Source organism: Lontra canadensis, unplaced genomic scaffold, assembly GCF_010015895.1.
Source record: "Lontra canadensis isolate GAN:19392208 unplaced genomic scaffold, GSC_riverotter_1.0 scaffold3, whole genome shotgun sequence".
Classification (NCBI taxonomy): domain Eukaryota; kingdom Metazoa; phylum Chordata; class Mammalia; order Carnivora; family Mustelidae; genus Lontra; species Lontra canadensis.
The window spans coordinates 16,092,900-16,119,207 of record NW_022630997.1 but is presented as its reverse complement, the minus strand read 5'-3'; the positions used below and the strand labels follow the sequence as shown (position 1 = coordinate 16,119,207).

Below are 26,308 nucleotides of genomic sequence, written 5' to 3'. Positions count from 1 at the left end.
TCATTTTATTATAGTTTTTTAATTTTTATTTTTTAAAGATTTTATTTATTAGACAGTAAGAGAGGGAACACAAGCAGAGGATGTGGGAGAGGGAGCAGCAGGCTTCCTGCTGAGCAAGGAGCCCGACGTGGGCCTTGATCCCAGGACCCTGGGATCATGAGCCGAAGGCAGATGCTTAATGACTGAGCCACCCAGGCACCCCTTTATTGTAGTTTATAAAATGGTGGTCTGCAGGGGATTGACATAAAGGAAAAAAATAAATTGGCCCTAACCACAGACTGTTTGAGAAGCACTGTTTTAGAGGACCATTTGAACATCTTAACAGAATTTTTGAATTGAAATTCCAGTTCTGTTTTTTTTTGGTTTGTTTTGTTTTAAGCGTGTTTACAAAGAGGTACCTGTTAAATCAGAAATGTCCTCACTAGTGATACCCTGCTAGTAGCACAGTCTCTCCTGCCATATCTGTCCCCCCCCACCACCAAAAGCTGCATGTGGTGTTCCTGTTAGAGTGTCTCTGATGCTCCTAGCAATCACCAGTTGAACCTAGAGAGCGAAACTCCAATTCTGCCTAGACCAGACTCTTGGAAAAGTTAATTTTATATATCACAATTCTCTTTTTTAGGGGTATGGGAATGAGGGTGATAGTGAAGGCTCCTGGTGGGCTAATTAAAAACTCCAGCTCTGGGGCATCTGGCAGGCTCAGCTGGTGGAGCGTGTGACTGTTGATCACAGGGTTGTGAGTTCAAGCCGCACACTGAGTATAGAGAATACTTAAAAATAAAATCTTTTTTAAAAAGTCCAGCTCTTCTAGTTTGCCATCACTAAGTCTCCATAAAGCATTAATACACAGAATAGACGAGCCAGAAGGAGTGTATTTTAGCAGTCATATATTCTAACTACCTAATTTGACAGATGAGCTTGGATGTCATATGCCTGGCTATTGGTAGTAGTGAGAAGTAGGGAGACTGATGATCCCTGGTCCATTGACTGGATTATATACTGTACAAGGACCACATCCAGAGCCTCCAGAGAGTTTTCTGTGGGACTTTGTCGAAACCTCTATATGATATCACTCCTGCCAACTTCAGGCCTCTCATGCCATAGTGAGCTCTTTCACCTTATGAAGCAGAAGATTGGCAAATAGAATCTACCAATATAGTAAAAGAATAACATACTGAGACTAAGTGAATTTTAATCCTAGGAATGCAAGGACGATTCATTATCTGAAAATCAGTTAATATACCATATTAACATTCTTAAAAGGGAAAATCACTTGATCATATCAATTGATGATGAAAAGGCACTTGATAAGATATAAAATCCACTCATGATAATAAAGATTTACAAAAATACTTACAACTAACATCATACTTTACGTGAAACACTGAATGTATTTACCCTAAAATTGACAGCAAGAAAAATGTCTGCTTTCATAGTACTGGAAGTCCCACCAAGTGGCATGTAATTGGAAAGGAAGAAATAAAACTCTTTGCAGATCATATAATTGTTCCTGTAGACAATCCCAAAGAATCTACAAAAACAAAAACAAAAAATCCTAGAACTAATAAGTGAGTTTTATAAGGTCACAGGATATAAGGTCAACACACAAAAATCAGTCACATTTCGTCTCTTTGGTCTTGGCTGCACAAATGAAATGATGAAGGGAGTAGCATTTGGAAAAGGTCTCAGGAAGATGCACACATTGTGTTGCCACTGGGGCTCTAAGGCCTGCCACCGTCAGAAGTCAGCCTATGGCAAATGTGGCAATTCTGCCAAGCAGAAGAGAAGTATAACTAGAGTGCCAAGGCTAAAAGACGAAATACCAAGGCACCTGGTGGTGCCTTCAGTTAAGCGTCTGACTCTTGCTTTTGGCTCAGGTCGTGATCTTGTGGTGATGGAATTGAGCCCTGCGCTGGACTCTACACTCAGTGTGGAGTCTGCTTTAGTTTCTCTCTCCCTCTCCTCCCACTCCCCCTCATGCGTGTGTTCTCTCGCACGTGCTCTCACTCTCTCTCAAATAAATAAATAAATCTTAAAAGCGGAAGAAAACAAAAACGAACTCCCACCTGGTTGAATGAGGCACCCCAAAATTGTATACTGCAGATTCAGGCATGGATTCCATGAAGGAATAACACCCAAGCCCAAGAGGGCCACGGTCGCAGCATCCAGTTCATCTTAAGGATTTTAATGATTGGTCACAATAAATATTCTGATTTAAAACAACAACAAAAAAATGAGTCACATTTCTGTATACTAAAAATGAACTTCTGGAAACTGAAATTGATACACAATACCATTTACAAACATACCAAATAAAATATACATCTAACAAAACATACAGAATCTGTATGCTAAAAAGTATAATACAGTGATGAAAGGAATGAAGAAGAAATAGAGAGACTACCATGTCCATGGATTGAGAGGCACAACTTTGTAAAGATGGCATTTCTTCCCAAACTAATTTATAGACTCAGTGCAATTCCTGTCAAATTCCCAGCAAGATTTTTTGTAAATATAGACAAATTTATGTTGAAATGGAAAGGCAAAGGAACTAGAATGCTGATAGCAGTATTGAAAAATAATAAAGTTGGCGGGATTACATCACCTGATTTTAAGACTTCGAATATAATTAATTAAGATAGTTTACGTTCAGAGAGTTAGACACACAGATCAATGAAACAGAGAACCCAGAATATACCTATAAAAATAAGGCCAGTTAATTATTGGCAAAGTCCAATTACAATTACAAAAAAAAATATTTTTTTTTTCAATAAATGTTGTTGGAACAATTAAACATCCATATGGGGAGGGGGAGAACATCCATGCAAACCTCATACATTATAGAAAAATTAACTCAAAATAGATCACAGATGTAAAAAAAAGCGTAAACCTTTATATCTTTCAGAGGAAGACATAGGAAAAATCTTCATAGCCTGGCATTAGGCAAAGAGTACTTAGATACAACACCAAAAACACAATGCACTAAAGAAAAAAACTGATATACCAGACTTCATCAAAAGTAAAAATGTCTGTTCTATGAGAAATACCATTAAGAGATTGAAAAGGCAAGCTACAGACTGGGAGAAAATATTTGTATATCATTGAATTGCCAATAAAAGACTGAATCCGGAATAAATAAAGAAGTCTCTAAACTCAACAGTAAGAAAACAAACAACCTAACTTAAAAAATGGGGTCAAGACTTGAACAGACACAGACACGTCGACCAAAAAGGATACATGGATGGCAAATAAGCACATGAAAGAGATGTTCAGTGTCACTAGCCATTGGGGAAATGCAGATTTAAACCACATGGAAGATATCATTACCTGCCTATGAGGATGGCTTAAATAAAAATACTGAAAATACCAAGTGCCGGAGAGGACGTGGAGAAACCAGAATTCTCATTGCTGGTGGGACTGCAAAGTGAGACGGAAACTCTGGAAAACAGTTTGGCAGTTTCTTATAAAGCTAAACATACACTTACCCTTTGACCCAGAAATCCCACTCCTGAGTGTCTATCCTAGAGAAATGCAAACTGCTGTTCTTCACACAAGAACCTGTACACAAACGTTTATAGCAGCTTTATTCAAAACTGCCTCAAACTGGAGAAGCCAAATACCCTTTAACTAGTGAATGAACGAACTGTGGTGCATACACGCCGTGGAAGACCACACGACAATAAAAAGGGAACAAACCGTTGAGCAGCAGTTTAGGTGAAGGCACCATGCTGAGTGAAAGAAGCCAATCTCAAAAGTAACATACTGTACGATTTCATTTTATGACCTTGATAAAACTGGTGATGGAGAATATATTAGTGGTTGACAGAGGTTCAAGTGGGGAGGAGGGTGTGACTACAGAGACAAAAGGGAGTTTTCTGGGTGATGAAACTGTTCTGTAGCCCTATTGTCACACCGTCACAGTGGTTGCAGGAATCTATATATGTGTTAAGATTTATAGAATACTATGCCAGAAAGAGTTGGTTTTACCAAAAATGCACATGGCTCTGGAAGTGTCAAGCCATGGCTGTGAAATTTCCCTAGTCTTTCACCATGAAGGAAGACATAAGAAAGTATAGTTACAGCAACTGGATGAAAGTTCAGAAAATGTTTCCTTTCCCACCTCTTAATTAAGGATTATTTTTCCATCTAGACTTATATCTCAACTGTACCAACCATGACCATATTTTTTAAGTGACAGACCAAATCATATATAATAGTTAACGTTCCTAAGGCAGCAAGACTAGATGACTTTTTTTTTTTTAATATGCTTTACAAAAGTATTTGATATATTTCAGTTTTTCTTAGTATTTCTGTTCCTTGCATCTCAACCCTCTACTACCTCACACACACAAAGGTTTTTCTCTAGGTTTTTCTTGCAAATTGTACATCTCTAGGTGGGGGTAGGTGGGGGATAAGAAGCAGGTTTTATACAGCTGATGTGATCACTGTACATACAGGCTTGGAAAATGCTACCCAATCTGCCAATTAATTAAAGCATTAATCTGAGGAGCAGCCGGGCCCAGGGAATGTTTACTGAAAGGGGGTTGTGGTAGGAATTGAGTGGGAAGCTCCCTACATTTGCATGAAAATTAAAGTACTTAGAAAACCCAGCTTTCTTTTGTGTCTGAAGGTGGGCTGCCTTGACCATGTCCCCTAATCTTTCTGGGCAATTTAGGAAGCCTTTTAGTGAGCTGGTCTCTGGAAAATAAAAGCATTGCAGACTCTAGAAAAACAAACTCTATAGAGTAGGGTAGAGAGCAACTCCAGTGCAGTGTTGCTTCTTAGATCTGCAATGAAGCCTTCTAAATTTGGGAGTTTGTGCTGGTAGTTAGGTAGAATAGACGTAATGGTTTCACAAGTTTTGAAACCATGTATATAGACTGCATTCAAATCCCAGCTCTGCCTCTTATTAGCTTTGTGATTTGGGGCCAATCATGTAGTTTATCTAAGCCTTATTTTTCTCATTTGTGAAATAAAGATTATGAATTGCTCCGTCATCTCAGAGCAGTTAGCCCTTTGGTTTGCTCCAGGCAGAAAGGAAGCCAGAGTGGTTAGGACCTTCCAAGATTACAAACTGTCTCCAAAAATAGGGACTGTGCAGCCTTTTGTTCTTCTTAGGCTTATTTTTCAGCAAGGGACTAGAAACCTCAGGGTTTTCCCTTACCTACCTGGGATATGCTACATTTTTATCTCTAAGAGAGGTGACCTTGACCCTAACAGCAGAAGACATAAAAGACAGTAGCTCATCCTGGGACCTCTTTGGCCAACTTGAGATGACGTTTATCTATATGTCACCAGGAGGAGTGGTGAAATGGACATGGAAAATTGATCCAACAGTAGTTGCTGCTGTTAAAGAATTACTGTTAATTTTTAAATTATGGTAAAATATATATATATAGCAAAATTTACCATCTTGGGGCACCTGGGTAGCTCAGATGGTTGAGTGTCTGCCTTAGCTCAGGTTATGATGTCCAGGTCCTGGGATGGAACCCCACGTCGGGCACCCCCCATGTCGGACTCCCTCCAGGTCCGGCTCCCCCCATGTCGGGCTCCCAGCTCAGCGGGAAGTCTGCTTCTCCCTCTCCTTCTGCCTCTCCCCCTGCTTGTGTGTGTACTCTTTCTCTCTCTCTCTCTCTCTCAAATGAACAAATAAAATCTTTAAAAAAAAAGAAAAGAAAAGAAAAAGGCCAACGTGGGGCTTCAACTCAAGACCGTGAGATCAAGACCTCCAAGGGCCCTGGGATCAAGTCGCTCATCAGGCTCCTTGGTATGCAGGGAGTCTGCTTCTCCCTCTGCTTCTGTCTCGCTATCTCTCGGACAAATAAATAAGTAAAATCTTAAAAAAAAAAAAAAAAAGTTGCATGCTTAATTTACCAAGCCACCCAGGTACCCCATTGCTACTTTTCTTTTTAAAGATTTTATTTATTTGACAGAGAGAGAGATCACAAGTAGGCAGAGCAGCAGGCAGGGTCTGGGAGGGGGGGCAAGCAGGCTCCCCGCTGAGCAGAGAGCCCGATGTGGGGCTTGATCTCAGGACCCTAAGATCATGACCTGAGCCCAAGGCAGAGGCTTAACCCACTGAGCCACCCAGGCACCCCTATTGCTACTTTTTAAAGCATGATAATGATACTGTGGGTTGTTTTTTTTTTTTTTAAGATTGATTGATTGATTGATTGATTTAAGAGTACACATGCAGGAGGGGCAGGAGAGTGAGGGAAAGAATCTCAAGCAGACTCCATGCCACGCATGATACTGGGCTTCATCCCACAATCCTGAAATCACCACCCGAGTTGAAACCAAGAGTTGGATGCCTAACTCACTGCCATCTAGGTGCCCTGATACTGTGGGGTTTGTTTGTTTTTTTTTTTAACTTCTTAATCTTTGAGCTACATACTAAATATTTTACAGATAAAATGATACAGTGTCTGTGATTTGATTTAAGGTAATCCAGAGAAGGGAAGATTGACCCAGTAACTAAGAATTCTAGCTGTATGGCACAGACAAGAAGGGCCTTTTTCTAGCTTTTGTCAGATGGCATCCCTTCATTTCTTTCGTTTTTTTAAAGATTTTATTTATTTATTCATGAGAGAAAGAGTAAGAGTCAGAGGCAGAGGGAGAAACAGACTCCCCACTGAGCAGGCAACCCAATGTGGGACTCAATCCCAAAACCCTTGGATTATGACCTGAGCCGAAGGCAGACTATTAACTGACTGAGCCACCCAGGCACCCGGCATCCCTTCATTTCTGTTTCTTTTTTTGCAGAACTCTCAGAAATTGAGCCCAATGTGTTCCTCCGTCCATTTCTGGAAGTGATTCGCTCTGAAGATACCACTGGCCCTATCACTGGACTGGCACTCACCTCTGTCAACAAGTTTCTGTCCTATGCACTCATAGGTAAGAGCTCAGGCCTTGTTGGATGACCACAACACTTCATTTCCTGCCTCTCCTGGGGTGGTCAAGCTTTAGGTAGTGAGCTGGTGATACTGGAAAGTTTCTCCTAGCCATCTGTTTCCTTGTAGGAGAGAAGTAAGACTGACTGTTACTGGTTACTCATCATGCTAATTGACTCAGGTTATACAGAGTGCCGAGGAGGTGGGGGTTTCCTTGGGACTCTGGTTTCTTTATACTTTGGAGGGAATTAAGAGTATGGTGCCTGGTGCGCATGGAGGTTTAATTTGGTTTCTTTTTAAAGTTATTTTTCAAATACGGTGCATGCATATTTTAAGAAGATAAACAGTGGAGAGGTGACTAAAAGAAAAATTAGTGGTATCTCCTCTCATTGTTCCTTCTTCTTCCTTAGGTAAATAATGTTGACAGACTGGTTTGAATTTTTCTATACCTTTCTCTACATGTATATAAATACGTACCATTTAAAAAATAGGATTTTAAAAAAATTTTAAATTTAAAAAATGGGGGTGCCTGCGTGGCTCAGTGGGTTAAAGCCTCTGCCTTCAGCTCAGGTCATGATCCCAGGGTCCTGGGATCAAGTCCCACATCGGGCTCTCTGCTCAGCGGGGAGCCTGCTTCCCTTCCTTTTCTCTGCCTGCCTCTCTGCCTACTTGTGATCTCTGTTAAATAAATAAATAAAATCTTTTTTAAAAAAATAGGACTATATGCTATGGATTTTCTTTTTTCACTTAATAGTATTAACTTAGAAAGATGTACATGATATAATTAGCCCTCTGATTTATTCTTTCCCCCCCAGTTTTATTGAAATATAATTGACATATTATATTAGTTTTAGGTATACAACATAATGACTTAGTATACATATGTTACAAATGATTACCACATTAAATCTAGTTAACACTTATCACCTCATATGGTTTCGTTTTTTTTTTCTTGTGATGAGGACTTTTAAGATCTACTCTTTTAGCAACTTTCTTTCTTTTTTTTTTTTTTATCTTATTTATTGATTTGACAGAGAGAGAGACACAGCAAGAGAGGGAGCACAAGCAGGAGTAGTGGGAGAGGGCAAAGCAGGCTTCCTGCTGAGCAGGGAGCCTGATGTGAGGCTCCATCCCAGGACCCTGGGATCACGACCTGAGCCGAAGGCAGACACTTAACTACTGAGCCACCCAGGCGCCCCTTAGCAACTTTCAGATATGCAGTGTAGTATTTTTAAATATAGCTACAAAGTTATTCATTACATGCCCAGAATTTATGTATCTTATAACTGGAAGTTTGTATATTTTTCTCTTATTATGGTAAAATACATACAATATAAAAATGATCATTTAATCATTTTTTAAGTATGTAATTCGGTGATATTAATTACATTCACAGTGTTGTACAATCATCACCACCATTTGTTTCCCAAACTTTTTCACCCCAGAAGAAACTCTAATCATTAGGGAACAATATACCATTTTCCCTCCCCTCAGTTCCTGGTAAGATTTTTTTTTTTCTTAGTAAGGCTGGGTAATTTCCACAGTATAGATTTATCAGTCTTTCTGGTGGCTCAGTTGGTTAAGTGGCTGCTTTCAGTTCAGGTCATGATCCCAGGGTCCTGGGGAGTCTGTTGCTCCCTCTCCCCTTCCAACCCCCCGACCCCGCTCCCCCCCACCCTGTGTGCGTTCTCTCTCTCTCTCAAATAAAATCTTCTCAAAAAATCTTTCTCTTGGGGCACCTGGGTGGCTCAGTGGGTTAAGCCTCTGTCTTTGTCTCAGGTCATGATCCCAGGGTCCTGGGATCAAGCCCCGCATCAGGCTCTCTGCTCAGAGGGGAGCCTGCTTCCCACTTTCTCTCTGCCTGCCTCTCTGCCTACTTGTGATCTCTCACTGTCAAATAAATAAAATCTTTTTAAAGAAAATCTTTCTCTTATTAATATTTAATATTTAGATTGCCTATTTTGAGCCACTATAAATAATGCTAAAATAAGCATGCTTTTTTTTTTTTTTTAATTTTATTTATTTGTTAGAGAGAGAGCAAGCAAGCACACAAGCTGGCGGAGAGGCAGAGGGAGAGAGAGAACCAGACTCCCCATTGAGCAGGGAACCTGATGTGGGTCTCCATTCCAGGACCCTGGGATCATGACCTGAGCTAAAGGCAGACACTTAACTGACTGAGCCACCAAGGCATACCTGAAATAAGCATTCTTGCTCATATCTCCTTATTTAATAATTTTTCTTTGGATAGCAGATTCCTGTACTTGAAATTTTTGGATTAATGGTCATGTGCATATTACATTTTTATAGGTACTGCCAGCTTGCTTTCCCAGAAGATTATAGTATTATACTTCCAATGTTTGAGAATTTCCATTTCCCCACCCTGTCACCAGCACTGAATATTAGCAGTATTCTTTATTTTTGCTAATTTGATGGGTGAAAACTTATTTTATTATTTTTTTTTGGAGTTAAACATTTGAACAACTTTTTTAAAAAGATTTTATTTATTTATTTATTTATTTGACAGACAGAGATCACAAGTAGGCAGAGAGGGAAAAGGGGAAGCACGCTCCCCGCTGAGCAGAGAGCCCCATGTGGGTCTCCATCCCAGGACCCTGGGATCATGACTTGAACTGAAGGCAGAGGCTTTAACCCACTGAGCCACCCAGGCACCCCTGAACAACTTCTTTTCCTCCTATTTTTATTGAGTTGTTTTGTTTTTCTTATTAATTTGTAGGAGTTCTTTGTGTAGTGGGGATATTAATCCATTGACTATTGTAGTATTACAAATATTTTCTCCCAATTTAGCCCAAATATTTTATCTAGTCTATTATCTCTAAATTAGTTTAGCTGTCTTTTTTGGATTCCTTTTTAGTTGGTCTTGTCACTCAGGATCCTGAATTCCTTTTCCCCTATTGCTAGCCCATGTGCAAGGGTGAGAACATAGAAAACAGGCAGCTGTCTTTGTTTCTAAGTAAGGAGACAAGAAGAGAGACAGCTCAGGCTGTAGCTAGCCAGGAAAAAAAAAAAAAATAGCCTTCAGTTCAGGGCAAGAAAACCCTTTATCTTTTCTAGAAAGTGGGATTTGCTTAGCTGAAGCATTCAGGACCCCTAGCAGAAATCCTAGGTGCCAGCTGGATTCTGAAGAGGTACATAAGCCTCTCCAGGCACCCTAGTCCTAGCTTCATACTTTTCCTAAGCAAAAATCAGGCCCAGCTACTTCCAGCCTTGCCCTGAGCACCACCTGCAGGTCATCTCTCTCCATAGCCTCTAGCCGCAGCCTTCTGCGCTTCTTCCCTTGTTTTCTTGTCAGTGTTACTCTCTCCCCTTCCTGGGCTTGGCAGACAAGCTTGTCATTGGAGACCTCAGGCCAGCTGGTCATTGGAGTTTCCTGTGGTGGGAAAAGAGAATGCTGTAGGTGGTGATTGCAGTGGGCATGAGAAAGGGGGCAGGAAGGAGTGTATGAAAGCCAGAAGGCGAAGGAGTTGAGATTGGCAGATTTCCCTGCAGTCTGCTCCAGAATGGCCAGGAAAGGAGGAAATTCTAAGGTAAGGGTCCTGAGGAAGACAAATTCTGCTAAGTGAGCCCAAACCAAACAATCTTTTGTTTAGGCTATCCTAGAAGAAATACCCGTTATCCCTCAATCCTGTGACCCAGGGCTTCTAGGATTATCTTAGGTCCTACTCCAAGGATCAGCCTTTTGTTTGGCCCCACACAGCTGCCAGACCAGAATTTGTGCCACTGGTTGCCTGGCAGGCTCTGCCTGAAGTTCTAAAAACCTGTCACTCTTACCTGCCTTTTTAGAAGATTAACTTTACTGCTTCATTCAGGCTCAGTCAGTTAAACTACTTTAACAAGGGAGATGACTGAAAGAGGGGAAGAAATAGACCCCTAGGAGCCTTATGAGGTGGGAGCAAAGCTGCCATTCACCGAGCTCCAAAATACCACGTAGAACTGAGGACCTGGATTTCCTGTGCAAACAAAGGTCCTGCTGTGGACCCTGGAGGCCTGAGTAAAGATGGTCAGGCAGGGCTGTGAGAGAAGACTCAGGCCAAGGGCCTTCAGAGTATAGGATTTGCTGAGTCAGGGGCACCTGGATGGCTCAGTCGGTTGGGCCGCTGCCCTTGGCTCAGGTCATGACCCCAGGGTCCTGGGGTCGAGCCCGCATCAGGCTTCTTGCTCGGTGGAGAGCCTGCTTCCCCCTCTCCCTCTGCCTGCTTGTGCTCTCTCCCTATCTCTCTGTCAAATAAATAAATAAAATCTTTAAAAAAAAAAAAAAAAGGATTTTCTGAGTCAAATGAGAGAAACATGGAGAGCTGGGGTGATAGAGCTGGGTCACCCGTACACTATGTATCATCATGAAATTGGCTTCCTTCTGCATGACCTCTAAGTAACCACTCCTGATGCCGAATAGGGTTATGCTCTAAGGACAAATTGAGTGTCTGGCCAGGTGTCAGAGAGGAACTAGGACACAAGAGAAAGACGAAAATCACTTACAGTTAATGAAAATCTTCAGGCTCATTGTTGTAAGGGAAATGTTCTGGTTTCTCAGGTATCCCTCCTGAACTTTAAGCTCAGGAACTGTTAATTTTAGGTACCAGGAAAGAGAAAATGATAAGATTTCTTTTAATTTCTTCCGCTTAATACTAGGAGGTGCTCTTGTATATTCCATGCCTCCTCTGGAACAACTTTTTCTGTCACTTGCAAAGCTTTGTCTTGTCCCTGCCTTTTTTTTCCTATTTATGCTTCCCTTTCAAGGATAATCCAGGCAGTTTGCTGCGGGACCCTTCTAGGCCTTGATGGAGGCCACTTCTTTGGCTCTCCCTTGCGGGTATTTAGCACACGGATGGGGGCCGTTTCCCCACTTGGTGTGTCTGCGTTTGTTTCCAGCATGGCACTGGTTGTCTGAGGTAGCTTCTTGCCTCTTCTTACTCACTGCTGAAGTTCTCTCTTCCTCCTGCTCCCCAGTCAGCCAGCCTCCAATCCTGTTTAGTTTTCTCCTTTCTGTTCTTTTGTTTTTTAAAAAGATTTTATTTATTTATTTGACATAGAGATCACAAGTAGGCAGAGCAGCAGGTGGTTGGGGGTGGGGGCAGAAGCAGGCTCCCTGCTGAGGAGAGAGCCCTAGGCGGGTCTTGATCCTAGGACCCTGAGATCATGAGCTGAAGGCAGAGGCTTAACCCACTGAGCCACCCAGGCTCTCCTGCCCCTTTCTCTTCTAATGTCTGTTTACTTAAGCTGGTAAAATGACTCTTGCTTCATGTCATTTTATTTTAAATAAGAATGAAACCAAAGCAGGAAGAGGTCTCTGATTTGTTGTAACGTGGCACCCAGATTTAAGTATTGGCAGCAGTGACTGTCCATTTCTTTCCCCTACTCCCCAACCTCACTTGCATCTGAACACAAAACTCTAAAAGCAACCAGAGAGGGATGTGTTGAAAGAGAACACAAACAAAGAAAGGCTACAAGCTTGGTGTTCAAAGGTCTGGCCCTTATTTGGCCCTTGCTGTGGACCAAAAACTCGTATTTCTAGGTCCTTCCTCTATGAAACAAGTAGCTTTACACCAGTGATTCCAAAGTATGATCCCCCCTGACCAGCAGCATTAATTCCTTCCAGGATCTTATTAGAAATGCAAATTCTCAGGCCCCACTAATTCAGAAGCTCTCAGAGTGGGCTCAGCAATTTGTATTTTTGAAAAGTCTTCTGAGTCATTCTGATGTATGCTTAAGTTTGAGAACCACTGTTTAACACAGTGGGATTTGTGCTGAGGAGCTTGTTAAAGCCAGTTATAGGCAGAATTCTCAGGTAGCTTAAGTAGCCATGAGGTAGGAAATTGGAGAGGAGAAAAACAGTCTCTCAAAGCAGTCCTTGTACAGGATATCTTGCCTTTTCTGTCTCTTCTTTCCGTACCATTTAGTCTCCCCCTTTTTTGTTGGAGCAGATCCCACTCATGAGGGCACAGCAGAGGGCATGGAGAACATGGCAGATGCTGTCACCCATGCCCGTTTTGTGGGCACAGATCCTGCCAGCGATGAGGTTGTCCTGATGAAAATCCTTCAGGTAAATGGAGGGGAAGAGCAATTAGATTAATGGCCAGGAGCTGGTGCTGTCTGCTCTCCTTACCCAAGTTTGCCAGCAGCATGAAACCATGTTTTGACTCCACCGGGGCTTATGGAGCTACTTTATTTCCACACAAGGAGCTCACGTACCCAAAGTAAAAGCTTTTCCAAGGAAATAATTAAAAGCTTTAAATGAATGGATAACAGATACTGGAAGCCCTTAATACACCTGTACCTCTGCAGACCATATCTGCCATCCCATCTTTTGGGATTGTGGGCTAGGGCTGGAATGAGTGCTGAATTGTGTCAGGGTCACACAGAGTAAAGGCACAGTTCCCAAGAGGAGCTCCTGGAGGATGCCCCCTACCAAAATGAAGTGAGGTCAGCATTCTTGCTAACCTCTCTTATCCTTGTGTGCTTCCATAGGAGACTAGAGGAACAGGAGGCAGCTTCTCTCCCCTCAGGTGCACCCCACTTTACCCCACCTGCTTAATTTATCACTGTATCTCCTCTTTCTTCCTGGTAGGTGCTGCGGACTCTGTTGCTGACCCCAGCAGGTGCCCACCTAACCAATGAATCTGTGTGTGAGATTATGCAGTCTTGCTTCCGGATCTGCTTTGAAATGAGGCTCAGTGGTAGGTGCTTGAATATTGGGCCTGTCATCATTTCTAGGGCCGGTGTCCATGAGTATAAATATAGGGTGCCATCTCTGAACCCCAGAGAGGTAGAAAACTCGGGACTTGTCCATCACCTACCTACCTTGTAGACCCATAGGGGTCTTGAAGTCTTTACTTGATTATTGTACACTTAGAATAGAGACCTTAGTTCATTGTGCCAGGGCAGGAATTGGGATAGATCTCAGGCTGACTCAGCCCAGGCACCAAATCTTCCTCCCTTGAGGTTTCTGGGATAGACATTATCCTGCAACCCATGAAAACACATCATTGTGCCCCCTCCTTTTTTTCCTCCGACTCAGTAGTGCCACCTAGTGGGCTAGTGCAGTTGTGGCTGCCAGGCTGAGCTGGAGCTGGTTTTAATAAGTTTGGCATAATCCTTAGTAAACAAGGTTTGGAGGGGAGTCTGCTCTGAGAAGCCTCCTGATAATAGCCCAGCAAGTAATGACACCTGTGTTATTTGTTTTTGCCTGTGCAGAGTTATTGAGAAAATCCGCAGAGCACACTCTCGTAGACATGGTGCAGCTGCTCTTCACAAGGTAAACCTGCTGCTGTTTGCTTCAGCCCGGCTGCCCAGGCCCCTTGAGCCTGGCTGCTTCCACACAGCCACTTCAGGGACCTGGCCAACCCTACAGCCACTTCAGGGGCCACTGGGATTATGGACGGGGATAGTTCCCTTGGTCCAGGGTTACTGAACAAGGGAGAAGGAGAAGGGACCTAGCTTGGCCTCAGCGGGAGGCAGAGGGTTATTTGATCTAGGCTGACAGACCTTGTTTTGCTTCCCAAACTTGTGTCTGTTTCTGTGCAGGTAGCAGCTGGGAAAGGGAACCCAGAGAGGAAGCCAGATTCAAGGGAGCCTGGAATAGGATGTTGAGCTCTGTAAGGAAGCTAGGATGACCAACCTTGTTTGCCCAGACTGTCCTGATTATAGCACTGAAAGTTCCAGCAAACCCTTCGGTCTCTGGCAACCCCAGACCACTGGTTACCCTAGTCAAGGCCCTCAACTTAGGGCCTAAAGGCCTTCTCATACTATGCCTAACTGCCTGCTTCCTATACTTTTTTTCAATAGACTGACTTTGAGAACAGCTGACTGAGGTGAGGGCTTTAAAAGCCTCCTTAGATGATATTAATAATGAGGATGATTATGCATCTGCGGGGCTGGGATTATTTGGGAAATCGATGTACCTTCTGCTCAATTTTGCTATGAACCTAAAACTGCTCTGAAAAATAGTTAAAAAACAAAAAAACTTCCTCATGGGATTTCATTTTGCTCTCAAATCTATAAGTAGTAATTATTAATATGTACAGACTAGATCTGCCCCGGGGCCCTGCTGCAAAGTGTTCTTACTCCTTAGGCTCAGATTTATTGGTTTCAAAACTCAGCCTACCTTTAACTCCTTACTCTTTGCCCAGTCTCCCAGAGTTTTGATGGACTTGCCTCTTCCCCATCTTGCAGTGTTCGTCAATACTTGTCAAGTAAACACAAGTAGGAAGGAGTCAGTTTAGGATGAAAAGAGCCACCACATTCCAAGGGCATTTAGTCATCTACCTGGAGACTACCTTCTTTTTAAGAAAGTGTCTGTGTTATAAGTCCCCCAATTTCTCCCTTTGATGAGTCTCTCAAAAAGCTGCTTCTCTTCCCAGCTTTTCTGAGGGGACAGGGCATGCTGGGGCCCAGAGCATCTTTGGACTATGGCTGGCATGCAGGGAAGATTTGTTTTTATCCCTAATGACAGTCCATGGGATTCTCTGTCTTCTAGGTTACCTCAGTTTAAAGAAGAACCCAAGAACTATATAGGGACCAACATGAAGAAGGTATGACCTGCTGTCCCTTATCCAAACCTTGGTCTCCCAACTTTAGTGCTATGGAGATTTTCCTAGATACCCTTACTTAGCAAAAAACATGTTTTGCCTATACAAGTCTGCTTGAAATCTAGAAATAGGTTTCACTCCTTTAGTGAGAAATTTATTTTTCCCCAGATACCTCTTCTTTCCTAGCCTTTCCTTCCCAGCCTAGCTTTGTGACCCAATACATAACCTGGTGAGCCAGTCCTTCATGGAAACTTGGTGAAGCCGATCAGGTTGTGATAAAAATGTATGTTGATAAAGGTGAATGCCCTATCATCCCCTCAAGGTCCAGCCTTGTCAGCAGGTAGGCGGCCTAAGGACCCTATGCCCTAAGTCCCACCCTAATGCTGGATTAGACTGGGCTCACACTTGCGCTAGTCTCTGTTGACAAGACAAATCAAGCCTGACTCTAGATCAGAAGGTTCTCAAACTGCTACAAGAATGATAGTCAGAAGAATGGCCTCTTTCTATCTTGAAGTCCTGGACTTCACAAGGCCTCTGATGATTCTACTTGCAGCCCTAAAAGGTTCTGCCTGTGGAGATGACTCTTGGCTGTGTGGTGCATGCACCTGACCTTCCTTCTCCCTAGCCACCCATTCCCATTCCTGCCCTCTGCCCTGTTGGCGTGTGTCTGAGTTTATGTCACTTTGTTTAAATCGCTCGTTTGCCTGTCTTTCACAGATTTCTCCATGTCTCCTCAGCAAACTGGAGCTAAATAGTGGGGAGCAGACCAAAGCCCTGAACCAGTTAGAGAGGGTACTACTCTTTAAGAACCTCAAGGTCTCTCTCCCTCTCCCTCTTCTTTCCCCTTTTAATTTATTTAAGTATATATACATAGATGTACATATATGTGTGTGTATATATATATATATATATGTATATATATATATAAAACATCTGGGTCCCATTTCCATTGTGCGAAGCACAACTTACCCCTCCCTAGTAACACAGCACGGCTTTGGAAGTGTTGCATGTGTTTGTAGCTTTGCAGTGTTGGGAATTTTCCTGTGGCATTTGGTTTCCTGGAGGCAGAAGGAAGCTTTGAACTGGTGATACATCATGTAGTGAGCCTAGAGAGCCTGGGTCCTGCTGACATCTTGTTAGGAGGTTTAATATCTCCCATTTCTAGGGGAGCTGTGAGGGACCTCTAAGCAAGGCCCTTCCCCTTCTACCCTCTCCCTGTCTCAGAGCTGGCATATAGAGCTTAAGAATAGTCTTGACTCTATCTGGATAATTGAACTGGATTTGGAGGGGAAGGATAATCCATCTAGTTGGGGTCTTTTTTTCTTGGTTAACATTAAAGGACTTCTTCCAAGATTTAGGACTCCAGATGGATGGGAAGGAGCTGGATAGCCCAGGTCATTGAATAAAAAGATACTATGTGTCTCTACACCTAGCTAGATGGTCCATAGGCCTGCATTCTGTTTGCATGAATTGTGTCAATTTTCATTTGTGTGCTTGACTCATCACAAGTTGCATTTCTCTTTACTAGTTGCCCGGCATTTTGCCATGATTATTAACCTAGGACCTTTCTTTGTAAAGCTTATACTGCCCTTTGGAAATACAGTTATATGGATAAGGTGTTGTAGGGTTCCATGAACACCTACTGCCCCCCCCACCTTAGAATCTTAGGACAGGGAGCATAACAGGGAGCAGAGTTATATGGATAAGGTGTTGTAGGGTTCCATGAATACCCACTGCCCAGCCCCGACCTTAGAACCTTAGGACAGGGAGCATAACTGTACTTTTAAGGGTTGAGGCATTTGTGAGAACTGGCAGCCTCTCGTCTCCTACTCCAGCCAGGAGGCAGAGAATACTAATTGAAATGATCAGGTTGAAACTAGCTTTGCTGAGGTTAGAAAAGGAAACAGGAAGGACTAATCCTAGTGTAGGAAGGCATCTCAGTGAGTGACTGGCTTCTCAGTAGAAGTAGAACCACCTAGAGTCCCTGAAATTGGGAGACCGCCTAGAGAGAAAAGATAGCTCACAAAAGTGGATCCAGCTATTAGTGCTTTTTGGGCCTCAGTAACAATTGCTGATAAAGCCAGGAGGTTCTTGGGGCGCCTGGGTGGCTCAGTGGGTTAAAGCCTCTGCCTTCGGCTCAGGTCATGATCCCAGGGTCCTGGGATCGAGCCCCGCATCGGGCTCTCTGCTCTGTGGGGAGCCTGCTTCCTCCTCTCTCTCTGCCTGCCTCTCTGCCTACTTGTGATCTCTGTCAAATAAATAAATAAAATATATTTTTTTAAAAAGCCAGGAGGTTCTTGTTTTCTCCTTGGTCTCTTGAGCTTCTTGACCGTGTATTTGGCTGATGCTTACTCCCAGAACATTCTTTTTACCATGAACTTGATTAGAGGTAACTTGATCTTAGCCAGATTAGAGGAGTAGGAATGTGCTCTGATGGTCTAGAGTTTTCCTTTGGTACAGATGTGGCATATAGGCTGTTTTCTAGGGATCAGTAGGAATAAAAGAAGGGAGATTGCTAGGGAAAGAATCTTAATTTGAATACCAGTGCTGATGAGGTATGCTATTTCCAGCTGAAAATGAGAGCAGGAGGCATGAGTGATTCAGTGCTTCAGTGGTTACTGGTTACTGGAGAGAGCACCCTGATTCCTGTGTAGCCACAGTGCTCAGAGCACTGGGTTCTAGGCATTTTACTGTAGGCATTGTGGAGATGGAGGGACAAGAAGCGTAAATCCAGTGTGAGGCTGTTGCTCTGTTAGTAAGAGCTGGGTGCAGGGCTCAACTCTCGGACCTCTTTCCTTTCTGGGTGGAGCTATTGGTAAGGAAGGTAGAATTATGTGGTTTCTAAGCAAAGGATCAGTGGTTACCCATGTTCAGGAGGGCTTGGAGGAAGTCAAGGAAGGAGACCTATTTTCCAAATACTAGAAGGAATTGAACAGGCAAAGGATAGCATGGGTATATTCAGCCTTTAGGAAGAGGCAAGGAGGAAAAATGCTTCTACTCTATTAGAGACATTCTGATGGTCCCTGGACCATTACTGTTTCCCTGTCCAGGGATGGTCCATCAGTGTAGGAACAGTATGATGTAACTGTAAAGGGACTGGTTTCAAACCCTAACAGAAGGCATCAGGACCAGGAAAATGAAATGGACCTAAACAAAGTAGCTGTGAGCTTAGAGTGGAGAAAATGCATAAAAACTTATATCCCAGAACAGTTCCCACAATGAGTTATAGAAATTTTCCTTTGTGACTAAAAGGAAGCTATAGGAGAAATGGAAATACAGCAGGAGAGAAGGAAATAGAATAGTGTAAGGGTCCAAGAAATCAGTAGCCTTACTATCTGAAAACATAAAATTGCATTTAGAAAGACCCAACAGTGGGAAGAACAGGTCTCAGTGATGTACCAAAATTGGGAGCAGTAGAGAGCAGAGCAGCAGCATGACATGACCCTCCATCCTTAACTCCACGTTGGCTGGGATACCACTCCTTCTTAACTCAAGGAATGAGCCTTTGACCAATCTGATGCAAAAATTTCAGGGAGCCAGGAATATGTTTAGGATCTAGGCCCAGTGCACGAAGTAGTGGGAAAGCGGAGTGTGACAGGGAAGTTGTAGGCTGTCATAGTGGGATAAGAACTAGGAGTATGAGGCTGTGCTACAGATAGTTGAACAAAGCCAGGACCTGTAGATCAAAGCTTCAGGCCAAGGAGCCTCTGCCCTCACCTTTTCTGCAAGAGGGTCAGGCACCACCTAAGGTTTTAGGATTGCCAGGACTCAGGAAAGCAGAGTAATGTGTAACCAGCCTAAAAGTAGACTGTTTAGGAGGCTGCTAGGCTGACCTGGGAAGTGGAAGATATAGAAGCCAGATTAGAGGAGTAGGAATGTGCTCTGATGGTCTAGAGTTTTCCTTTGGTACAGATGTGGCATATAGGCTGTTTTCTAGGGATCAGTAGGAATAAAAGAAGGGAGATTGCTAGGGAAAGAATCTTAATTTGAATACCAGTGCTGATGAGGTATGCTATTTCCAGCTGAAAATGAGAGCAGGAGGCATGAGTGATTCATCCAAGTGGAAGAAACAGAAGAGATCCCCCCGGCCCCTGCGCCATATGACCAAAGTCACATCAGGTTCAGAGCTGCACAGCCCCAATGGAACCACCTTATCCTCTAATCTCACTGGTGAGTGCCCTGGGTTGCTTCCCCTGATTAGAATAGATAGAAGAAAATGTCCTTCCTCTCTGGGGATTTAACATTGAAAACCAGCCAACTAAAGGGTTTTGGTCTTTCTACTAAGAGCAAAAAGGAAAACTCCAGGTCTGTTCAGACTATGACCATTTAGCAATTCTGCAGTGACTTAAGGTTGTTCTCCTTCCAGAGGGACTCTGACTACATTAGAGACCAGCGTTTATAGAGATTATTATTCAGTCTAGGAAATAGAGCCCCTGGTGCCATGGAGGGTATGTGTTTTGTATAGAGTCTCTCATCTTCAAGCCTAACTTACTTTGCTTGGCAGGGGGCATGCCGTTCATTGATGTGCCCACTCCCATCTCCTCTGCAAGTTCAGAAGCTGCTTCAGCCGTGGTCAGCCCCTCTACAGACAGTGGCCTGGAGTTCTCCTCCCAGACCACCTCCAAGGAAGATCTTACTGACCTGGAGCAACCTGGCTCTCCAGGGTATAACACAGCTACAGAGCCTGGCAGCAGTGACCCAGGGGTTCCTGAGCAGCCTGACCCCCAGGTAAGGCTTTGATTTCTGAAGGCCCCCTCTCTAGTCTTTTTCTGTGGGAATTGGCTTGATCCTCTGCATCCTTTGTCCAGGCCTTGGCTCAAAAGAAGGTTGAGGTAGGGGGTTATTTCTTGTTTCCTTGAATCAACTGTGCTATATATAGAAAATCCACAGCAAGACTCAATGTGAGAGGTAGCTCATGGGATTTATTAAGCAATACATACAGATAGTACTTGGCAAAGGTAAGAGAGATGGCCATAGCTTTGTCTGGAAGGTAATGATCTAAATCCCAGGCCTATGAGAGCCTCTGTTGCCTCTAGAGTTCTAGTCACTTTAGGTCACTGATGCCCCAGGAGGTGCTTTCTGAGTCTTTCATCATACTCTGCCCGAGCCATCTTTCATCGTGCATTGATTCATAGCCTGCGGAGCCGGACCTACACCTGCAGTCTATTAGAGACACTTGGAGAATAGGCATTTCAGGGGAGTAAGTTCCAAGTTGCTCTTGTTTCATCCCTCTTCCTATCCCGCTGCTACCGGTCATAGCAGGAAGGGGTCCCTGTGGAAAAGGCCCAGTCAGCATCCGTGGAATCCATCCCCGAAGTGTTAGAGGAGTGCACGTCCCCTGCTGACCAGTCTGATTCTGCCTCTGTCCATGACATGGATTACGTCAATCCCCGGGGTGTGCGCTTCACACAGTCCTCCCAGAAGGAAGGTGAGTTCTCTCAGGCGGGCTCTGCCTATTCACCACCTCCATCCTGCCCACTAACTGTCCTCAGTCTAGACCATCTTGGATCCAAATTGTCTTCTGGTCCATTTTCTAGTCAGGAAATGGAATCAAGCCAGAGGACTGTTGGCGTGGATGGAGCCCTTCTCTAACTTACACAGAGAGGGACTTTGGTGGACGGTAGGAAGTGAGAGGAAAGAACAGCTTGAGACTTCTAACACGAAGTAGGGTCATCAATTCTGATTGCCTTCAATAAGTGAGAGTAATCTTCTTAACCTCCCCAGAAAAAAACCTTTTTTTTTTCCTCGAAGAGACTCACTTACCTGCAGTTGCCTTGTATAATGCAGGGCAGGCCAGGCCAAGCTATCAAGCCAGTTGTTTCTTAGCAATCCCACTTTACTCCTGGCCTTCCTTAGGTACAGCTTTGGTCCCCTATGGTCTTCCCTGCATCCGGGAGCTCTTCCGCTTCCTCATCTCCCTCACCAATTCACACGATCGCCACAATTCAGAGGTTATGATCCACATGGGACTGCATTTGCTGACAGTGGCTCTTGAATCAGCCCCTGTAGCCCAGTGCCAAACGCTCCTGGGCCTCATCAAGGATGAGATGTGCCGCCACTTACTCCAGGTAAGACTGGATTTTTAGAGGGGCTCTGAGTCTCTGGCTGTTTTTCAGGGTCTCTTAAGGACCAGGAGTGTGCAGGGAGGTTTGGCTGATAGGTGCAAAAAGTTTAGGATCCAGGAAAGAACCTCCCTCCCCAATTGGCCAGTGGTCATTGTCAAAAGGACACTATTAGTTCCCTGGGAACTTTGGCAGCCAAAGAGAAATACGGGAATGGCTAGATGTGGAGTTGCCTTAGAGCACAGGACCTTAGGGGCAGCCTCACACAGTTTGCTTTCCTGCTTTTCTCTTGGTTGAGTCATAGGTTCAGAAACCTAATGATTTAACCCTACTCTGATCTCCAGCTACTCAGTGTAGAGCGGCTCAACCTTTATGCTGCTTCCCTGCGGGTATGCTTCCTGCTCTTTGAAAGCATGAGGGAGCACCTCAAGTTCCAATTGGAGGTGAGTGTATTGAATTTGGAAGAACAAAAAAAATAGATGTGTGGCATCTTCAATGGGGCTAGCTCTGTCATTCTACAGGGATGGGATTTAGGGGCTCCCATAAGACAGTGCTTTTAGCCTCCATAGTTTTATTCATTGGCTGGCATCTTTGGTGGAAAAATTAAAAGAAGCCCAGAGGAAACTGGCTGGCTATAACATGAGAGAAGCAAAATATGAGGACTGGTGGACAACCTCACTGTGAATGGGTATGGCTTTTCTGCCTAGCAGTTCTGCAGCATAGGCAAGCAAGTCAGACAGGCTTCGCCACTAAGTTGCAGAAAAGAACTCTGTGTAGTACCAGGTCAGGCTCACAGAGCACAAAGAGGGTTAGTAGGCCAGGTGTGAGGTAGAGAGCCAGGCCTTCCCCAGTGTGGAGGCCAAAGAGGATAGAATACCTTTAAGGGTCTCTTAATGCATGCCTCCTGGCTGGGCTTCTACTTCTTGTGTTTAATGGTTTACCTGTCTAATTTTTCTCTTCTATCTTGAATTCTTCCCCACCCAAATGGCTATTACTGCATTATTGCCAGATGTACATCAAAAAGCTCATGGAGATCATCACTGTGGAGAACCCCAAAATGCCTTATGAGATGAAAGAGATGGCACTGGAGGCCATTGTGCAGCTCTGGCACATCCCCAGTTTTGTCACTGAGCTCTATATCAACTATGACTGTGACTACTACTGTTCGAACCTCTTTGAAGACCTCACCAAGCTGCTGTCCAAGGTGCTGACCATTATTACTGGCCTCGGGAAAGAAGGCTCTGTTAAGGAAATCTCTCTGGTGGTAGAGAGCATACGATATGCAGGGCGGGAAACACTTGAGAGTTGGGGAACAGGAAGAAGAAAGGCATTTTCTCAGGACAGTGTAGAAGTTACAAGAGGTTTCAGGGTTTTTGGAAAAGTGTAAAGTATTCTCACCTCAAGTCTCCTGGATCTGTTTACTTTGCAGAATGCCTTCCCTGTGTCTGGTCAGCTCTATACAACACACCTCTTGTCTCTTGATGCCCTGTTGACAGTGATTGACAGCACTGAGGCCCATTGCCAGGCCAAAGTCGTCAACAATCTTACCCAGCAAGAGAAGAAAGAAGCAGCCAAACCTGGCTATGAGGCAGTAGATGGTTCCCGAGAATCCAGCAATAGTGAGAGGCATTTCTTTCTTGGAGGAATCCTAGGATTCTATGCTTATCCCTTCTCTATTCACTGAATCTTCTCTCCATCCTTTATATCACTTCTTCTGGGGGCTCTCCCAATTCTGTGTTTCCAGGGTTTGGTGGTTTGAATCATTGGCCAGGCAGATTAGCAAGATTCATGGACTTGTCCTTTTCTTATCCTCCACACTTTGGCTTTCTTATAGAATTATTATTATTATTATCATTTAAAGTATAGTTAACGGCACGTGGGTGGCTCAGGTGGTTAAGTGTCCGACTCTTGATTTCTGCTCAGGTCATGATCTCGGGGTCAGGGGATCAAGCCCTGCATTGAGCTCTGTGCTCAGCATGGAATCTGCTTGTTCCTCTCCCTCTACTTCTTCGCCCCCACCCCCACCCCCGCTCATGTGTGCGTGCACACACACTCTCTCTCTTTTTCTCTAAAGTAAATAAATAAAATCTGGAATGAAATAAAGCATAGTTAAAATACAATGTTACATTAGTTTCAGGTATACAACATAGGAGTAGTATTATTTCTTTATGGGGAGAAAAGAGAACCTAGATTAAAGGATATAGGATTTCTCTTCCAGGCCATACCTTCCCCCGCCCCCAGTATCTGCTTCCACCCTAATTAATCTTCTCTGACATCCCCTTGAGACTGAGGTTGCAGAAGATCAGAGAATGGGACTAGGTAATCTCTATTAAATTACAGAATCTAATGCTTAACTAATCTGGGACAGTGACTACTTATTTGGGCTTAGGTTTGTTGTCTTCAGGGCTGGTGACCTATGTGGGGCTTTGTTGGAACTACCCAGGTACACAACTTCTTGACCTAGTACACAACTTCTCTTGCAGCTCTGCTTGGTTTCTTACCCCGTCTTCATTTATTTTCTTCTCTCTTACCAGCTGAGAGAGCAGCCAGTGATGGGAAACCTGTAGGCTTAGCCCCAGACATCCCAGGCCTACATCTGCCAGGTGGAGGGCGGCTGCCAGCAGAACACGGGAAGCCAGGATGCAGTGATCTGGAGGAAGCTGCTGACTCTGGGGGTGGGTACTGGGTGTCCATGATCCTCAGCCCCCTCAACTGGAGGTTTTGGTGGAGAGCCCAGGGAAGCGGGGGAGGGCACAGACACCCTAAAGCAGTATGTGAGTGAACCTTGGCTGCTCACCCATACCTTCAGAGAGAGAAGGAAATATTTGAGAGGCCAAAGATATTTAAGAGAAAACGTTTAGAGCCCTAGAAGATAGGACATCTAAGAATGTAGAAGACTGATGAGGACAAGAAAATGTTTGAGGCATTTTTCTTCACTAGAGAGTATATTGGCAATCTTCCAAAAGCCATTATACTGGTAAAGGCGGTCTTACAGGTTTTTCCTTTTCTTCTTCCCATATCCTATTCCTAGCTGACAAAAAGTTTACCCGGAAGCCACCTCGATTTTCCTGTCTCTTGCCAGATCCACGGGAACTGATTGAAATTAAAAACAAAAAGAAGGTATGTATGGCGATCCCCAGAACTTAGTCTCTGCCTGCCTCAGTCTGGGTGTCTTTTGTAGGGTTTTTGTCCCAAAGGATAAGGGAGAGTCTAGCAGCTCATTGAGTAATTTCTCAAGGCTAATCTTTGCATTTTGGGGGACTTCAGCAACCACCCAGTCTCCTTTGAAAGCCTTCCTTTCTAAGCCATGGAATTAGACATACCCTATTGTGTGCCCCTTGGCAAATCCTGCCCTAGGTGAGAGCCAGTTGTTACTGGTGGTAACGAGAGCCTGGGATGGTGTCATGTGGGTCACTGGAGGTTATTGGTTATCTCAAGCCCTGGGGTAGGTATTGGCAGTGAAATGGAATTGACATTTGTCTGGTGCTTTAGTAAAGTTCAAAAAAAATTGTTTTTTAAACACAAAAAAAACCTTTTATTTAACCCTTTCTTCCTCTATGGTCAGCCTAAATGACAGGTTTGTGTCCCCTTGATTGCAGAGCTCTGACTAAACAAACAAAAAGTTGAGTTATCATCACAGTTAGTTAACCTGTCCTTAAAAGCTGGGAAACTGAGAAGGAAGGGAAATCCAAGCTAGGCTATAAACAGATGCCAGGATGGCTATAAAACTGGGGAGAAGAGGGATCCTTGGGTGGCTCAGTTGGTTAAGCGTCTACCTTCAGCTCAGGTCATGATCCCAGGGTCCTAGGATCAGTCCTGCATTGGGCTCCTTTCTCAGTGGGGAACCTGCTTCTCCCTCTGGTGGCTCCCCCTGCTTTTGCTCTCTCTCTCTGAAAAATAATTAAATAGAATTAAAAAAAAAAAAAAAAAATCTAGAGGGAAGAGACCTTCTCTGGTCTCTCTTCTACTTTCTTCTGATTTCTAAGTTGGTGGAGAAGGGCTGTCCCTGTGCATCTTGAGAACTCAGAAAATGAGTGAAAAGGAGCTCCTCAGCCAGTTCTTCTTACTTTTTTTTTTTTTTTTTTTTTTTTTTTTAAGTAGGCTCTATGCCCTGTGTGGGGCTTGAACTCACAACCCTGAGATCAGGAGTTAATGTTCTACTGAGTCAGCCAGTTGCCTCTTACGGTGCAATTTTTTAAAAATTCTCTGTTTTGTTTTGTTTGTTTTGTTTTTAAGTAATCTACACCCAACATGGGGCTCAAACTTATAGCCCTAAGATCAAGAGTCACATATTCTAGTAACTGAGCCAGCGGGGCACCCCGGTTCCTCAGCCAGTTCTAATTAGACATGAAGAATGGAGACAGCTAGTGGGGCTGGTATGATCCAGCCTTAGTTTTGGAGTCACTTAGAACTACATCCTAGGAACCTGTTAGGTGACCAGCTGTGGACCGTGATGGAGTTCAGCCTGGCCTTGTCTGGTTTAGGAGCAGAACAGCTTGTGACACCTCTAGTATTTCTCCTCCAGCTGCTAATCACTGGCACAGAGCAGTTCAACCAGAAACCAAAGAAGGGGATCCAGTTTCTGCAGGAGAAAGGCCTCCTTACCATCCCAATGGACAACTCGGAGGTTGCCCAGTGGCTCCGAGAGAACCCTCGGCTGGACAAGAAAATGATTGGAGAGTTTGTGAGTGACCGCAAAAACATTGACCTGCTGGAGAGCTTTGTGAGGTGAGGAAGTGGCAAGAAGTAGAGGACATAGTTGGTGATCAAAGGGCAAGGCATCCCTCAAAGTAGTCTCAGTCAGTTCCTGCTG

General features: G+C 43.9%; 1 protein-coding gene and 1 pseudogene across 9 annotated transcripts in view; both read left to right on the top strand.

Annotated features, from left to right (window-relative positions):
- Window positions 1–26,308, top strand: part of GBF1 (golgi brefeldin A resistant guanine nucleotide exchange factor 1) — a 119,635-nt gene that overhangs the window by 78,959 nt on the left and 14,368 nt on the right. For 2 of the 9 annotated variants that reach the window (XM_032881490.1, XM_032881470.1), the window contains exons 4-19: window positions 6,763–6,894; window positions 12,830–12,948; window positions 13,474–13,582; window positions 14,100–14,160; window positions 15,382–15,436; window positions 16,151–16,249; window positions 19,456–19,603; window positions 19,938–20,161; window positions 20,693–20,861; window positions 21,290–21,501; window positions 21,840–21,938; window positions 22,505–22,699; window positions 22,925–23,114; window positions 24,030–24,170; window positions 24,527–24,615; window positions 26,021–26,223. In XM_032881490.1, the coding sequence (XP_032737381.1) occupies window positions 6,763–6,894; window positions 12,830–12,948; window positions 13,474–13,582; window positions 14,100–14,160; window positions 15,382–15,436; window positions 16,151–16,249; window positions 19,456–19,603; window positions 19,938–20,161; window positions 20,693–20,861; window positions 21,290–21,501; window positions 21,840–21,938; window positions 22,505–22,699; window positions 22,925–23,114; window positions 24,030–24,170; window positions 24,527–24,615; window positions 26,021–26,223 (2,245 nt within the window). The remainder of the gene's footprint in view (window positions 1–6,762; window positions 6,895–12,829; window positions 12,949–13,473; window positions 13,583–14,099; window positions 14,161–15,381; window positions 15,437–16,150; window positions 16,250–19,455; window positions 19,604–19,937; window positions 20,162–20,692; window positions 20,862–21,289; window positions 21,502–21,839; window positions 21,939–22,504; window positions 22,700–22,924; window positions 23,115–24,029; window positions 24,171–24,526; window positions 24,616–26,020; window positions 26,224–26,308) is intronic. The other 7 variants (XM_032881530.1, XM_032881515.1, XM_032881524.1 and 4 more) reach the window with 5 other exon arrangements.
- LOC116879726 lies at window positions 1,277–2,279 on the top strand (annotated as a pseudogene).